The 4,751-nt window shown below is 35.1% G+C and overlaps 1 protein-coding gene across 1 annotated transcript; it reads right to left on the reverse strand.

The window, feature by feature from the left end:
* Positions 1 to 714: 714 nt before the first annotated feature.
* LOC131628779 (pentatricopeptide repeat-containing protein At2g30100, chloroplastic-like) lies at positions 715 to 3,797 on the reverse strand. Its single transcript, XM_058899598.1, has 2 exons — positions 2,778 to 3,797; positions 715 to 1,616 (listed from the first exon to the last, which is right to left on the reverse strand). The coding sequence occupies exons 1-2, from the start codon at positions 3,510 to 3,512 to the stop codon at positions 843 to 845; spliced, it is 1,509 nt and encodes a 502-aa protein (XP_058755581.1). The 5' UTR covers positions 3,513 to 3,797; the 3' UTR covers positions 715 to 842.
* Positions 3,798 to 4,751: the final 954 nt, after the last annotated feature.

A 4,751-nucleotide genomic window follows, 5' to 3' on the forward strand; every position in this document is an offset into this window, starting at 1 on the left:
TATATAACATCGAGTTGACATTAGACTACTTTATGTACTTTTTTTTGCTGTATTATTCTGTCGTTTAACAAAAAAATAGGAGTTTGTAGTGAAAAATAGTTGATTTAAAATATAACAGAACATTTCGTAGGTACATTAACGGAACATTATGTTCTTAAGACTTTTCAGAGATATATCTACGAAAGATTCCCTAAACTGAATTCATTTGAATTTTTCCAACGTTTACCAGTTTAAAATACTTCCACATATGTAGCTCCGGAAAAAAAAAATCAAATTTTAGCAAAAAAAATACTTCTTGATGTGTATCTCCGAAATTAGAGAACATAAATGAAATTTTCTTAAATGCCTAAAAGTGGATTGAGATATTCTCCTAAGAAATTCCCAAAAATCTTAGTATTTAGCCCATTCATTTGGCACACCACACTACAAAGGCAGGCCTTAACCATGTTGAATCTGCAATATAAGTCATCTAGGAGCTTCTTTTCCCACCCTACACTTACTTTAAAAGTACTTCCCAAAAACATTGTTTTTTGTTTTACCCTCTAGATATTCTCTTAAATAAGAACAAAGTTTTTTCGTCTGAAATTATGCTTCCGGACACAAGAGAGTGGCATACGGGTCAAAAATATTTATTATACATGAGACAAATAAGCTGTAAGATAAGCTTAGGAAAGAACATATAATACATCCACATATTCTTATATAGCATGAGAGTGACTCAGAAAAGATCAAAACTATTATATTTATCATACATCCTCTACCATTACAATTTCTTCATTTCACATTAAAACTATACAAATTTATACGAGTAATAACCACCAGTGAGTACTCTACTACATTTCTTACACCATTTTCACAACCCAAAGCTTATATTTCCTTGTATACAAATACACAATACAAGGTCCTATAAGATTTGCTTCAGAAAGTGACTTACAAAGCTTAATATAAGCATCTAAATTTCCATATTGATGAATCCTTTTCCTCAAACCTTGAACAACAGCAACTCTATCCAAATATTCAGGATAAAATCCCAACTCAAGCATTTTCATCAGAGTTTCTGCTGCTTCATTGAAATGGCCACCTTTAATATAGCCTCTTAACAACCATGACAAACTTTTCTTCTTCTGCGGCGGGCTCGCTACTTCCAACCGCATCATTAGCCTTGCTGTCGCTGTGTCCTCTTTCTGAGAAGCGCATATGGCTAGAACGATGTCGTAGAGACCTCCGTCGGCTTCTTTGCCGACGAGTTTCATTTTCCATAATTGTTGCTCGGCTTCGATTCCACGGCCGGCGCAAATGTACATTGCGAGGAGCCTTTCGTGAATAACTCCGTGAAGTGATGGACTGCCGTCTTGAATCACCCATTTGGATAAGCGAGCTCCGTCGGCTAGAAGTTCTGATTGGTAGTTCTCTGCTAGCTCAACATCTTCTCGGTCGAATTCGGTAATCAGCCCGGCCCTAGAGAAACTTTTCAACTTTCGTAGAGCTTTGGCAAACTCGTTGAGCTCCTTAACTACGGCAGACATTGCAACAAGGTAACTGTAGATCTCAGGCTTCAAGCCGGCTTCTCTAAAACGAATTACCAATCTAATAGCCCCACGGTAGTCACCCTCAGCCTGAAAAGAAAGAATTGATATCCATGAAACTAAATCATTCAATCAATAATAAAAAAACTATTGACATTCATTTGGTCATTACCACAAATATATCTAGAAATGCTTATAGGAGAAGATCTTATCATAGAAGTTCTACTGTAAATATTAGCTTCTAGTTAAGCTACTTTTGTGTTTGGATGATGCTAAGGCCCTTTTTGGATAAATAACTTAATTAAAAACATTCAGCATAAGCACTTATCATCTAAGTACTTTGAAATAAACTATTCTATAACAAGATAAAATAAAGTCAAACTTTATATGAACATAAGCTATTACGGAGAGCATGGAAAATAAGCTGAAAACAATATATGAACATGTTAGAAGCTGTTTTCACAAGCCCTTCCTAATAATCTTACAATTGCGTATGCCTATAGATAACCTCAAATATGCCAATCCAAACAGAATCATTAGCTCTAATGGGAGAAGAGCTTATTCTTATAGAGAAGCTCTTGGAAGCACTAGAGATTTCTATTAAACATAATTTTAAAATCAAAGTAGGACATTTTACAAGTTTCTTTGTATCCATTGTTTTAACCACCCATTAAGTGTGATTTTAGTAAAAATATAGATGTTTGGTTACTTTACTTTTTGTAGCTAGTTGCCAACATGATAAGTGTATCTAGAAGAGCTTATATGAGAAGACCTTTTTCATGGATGCTCTAATGTAAAAAGTTGCTTCTAGGTATGCTAATTTTGTTTGGACTATGGATGATACTTACTCATAAGCTCCTCTAAGAGCTTCTACATTAATGAACTAGGAGCTTTTCTAAAAAATCAAACGCTTAAAAGTGAACCAAATGTAAAACATGCAACAATGCCATCAACTGAACTTACTCAAGAAAAAGCAAGAAGAACCAACCAATTCAAAAACATCACAATTACACTTAACAAAACATCTAAATCAAGTGAAGCAAATGATCAACACTAAACAACCAGCACAAGCAAGATATTCTTCAACAACACGGACACCAGAAACGACACCAACACATCAACATCAATAATAATTTGAAAAAAAATGAACGTAATCTCAAGCATTGGTGTTTGGCACGCACACAAGCCTTCTTTCAAAGGTGTCGGTGCTACAAAACTTAAAAATCTAGGTGTGAACTATAAAACTCTTACCATCATCTTCCAAGCAAGATACCCAGTTGGCCCTCCTTTATGCCCTTGAGGATCCTCCTCATTCCAAGAAACTCCCCGCCTCAAAACCTCTTCCACAAACAAAGCCGCCCCTTCTTTCTCCCCCATATCCCAATACAAAGAAACAACCTTCTCAATCATACTAAAACCAGGCCTCAACCCAACACAATCCATATCAACAAGAAGGTCAACAACATCACCAACACCACTCTTTTCCTCAATCAACTTCCTCACCCAACCACACATAATAGCAACCATCAACTCCATAGTCTCTTTATCCACCCTATTCTCTTTCCTCAACCAATCAAAAACCTCCAAAGCACACCAAGAATCTCTCCCATCTTGAGAGAAATAAACCAACACAAGCTGAAGCTCTCTAGCCGAGAGACGATCGTTCATCTCCTCCAGAACATCAGAAGGCTCTCTAGTCATCCTCTCAAGCTCCTCTATTGCTTCCAAGAACCCATCTCCCATTTCTTCCTCCTCTTCATCATCACTGGTCACAAACCGGTCAAGCTCCACCGATTTTGTTCCCTTAATGGGTTTTGCAGACACAAACAAAGGATTCTGAAATTTGAATGACCCATCATTGAATTTGAGGGAAAATCTACACTTTGATGAAGGGAAAACCAAAGGGTGTCTCTGTTTAGGCGAAATAACTGAAGAAAACACAAAACCCAATTTCAAGGTTGGAGTAAACCCTTGTACATAAGCCATATTCTTGCACACAGTTTCTCTCTTCAGTTGAATTCCATCATCTACTTTCAATAAAGAAGAGAAAGATTGAATCTTTGTATCTGGGTTGAGTGAACTAAACACTAGAAACTACAAGAATACTAAGAGAGAGAAAGAGAAAAAAAAGTGATTTTTTGGAGAATTTTCTCATCATCCAAACGAGGTATAGCTTAAAATTGGAAGGATGGTAATGTGTCTGATTCGCAACTGGATTAACAAGGACAGGGAGATAGCGAAATTTGCAAATTGAAATTTTTCTTTAACAGAAAATTGGGAAATTTTGTAGAAAAAGTATTTAAGGTGAGAATAGGAAAACGTGTAACAACCGCCACAACACAGTTCTTACCGTAACAACGTTTACTTCAATAAAATAAGCCTAAAAAACTGTCATTTGACATCTAAAAAGAAGGTTGTTAGTTACTTAAAGAAAACTTAGAATTAGTTTTTTTAAAAAGAAAGTGGAACTTTTTTTTCCAAGTCTAAAAAGTCTAGTATGTTATGCAATTTCTACTTAAAAATCATCATCTAGATATGAAAAATTACCATCTCATTTTTTAAATCATCTCAGTGGTATCTAACAGTTCCAGTCCTAGTTATTGTATCAAAACACAACTCAATTTAGAATATTACACTTCAAATACAAAACTTAAACTCTTTTGCTTAAAAGCTTCAAGAGTGAAAATAATAACTTGACAAACTATTAAGTAACAATCAGTCTACCACATGGTATAAAGAGATACATGGGTGACATACGAACTGCACAAGAGACTTTCAAAACCTAAGGCTTATGTTTCCCCTAATTTGACAATTGTTGAAAATTTTCATTACATTAGGTTAGGTCTTTTCTTTAATTACACGTATGCAGTCCATGGGCTTCGAAATCTGCATCCAGATATTTCTTTATCCACAAGTTGAGTGATGCACCAATTGTGCATATAAATCTCCTTAAATCTTGGAACAAAAATACTAAGTTACTTAATTTGTCTTATCATCCAATTTTGGCAACTTGTATACAGTTGGAGATGTAAAACTTGTTCCAGATTAAATCTTCTTGACCTGCGAAAAATACTGAGATATATCCAAAAGAAATATCACAATCAAATCAAATATATTAAGATTTAAAACAACCTGTACTGATGTTCTGGTACAACATGTAACAACATCTGTCAGGACATCTTTCTTCAATGAACTTGAGCAACATATTAGAACATCTTCCATAAC

The sequence above is a fragment of the Vicia villosa genome, unplaced genomic scaffold (assembly GCF_029867415.1).
Source record: "Vicia villosa cultivar HV-30 ecotype Madison, WI unplaced genomic scaffold, Vvil1.0 ctg.000477F_1_1_3, whole genome shotgun sequence".
In the NCBI taxonomy this organism is placed as follows: Eukaryota; Viridiplantae; Streptophyta; class Magnoliopsida; order Fabales; family Fabaceae; genus Vicia; species Vicia villosa.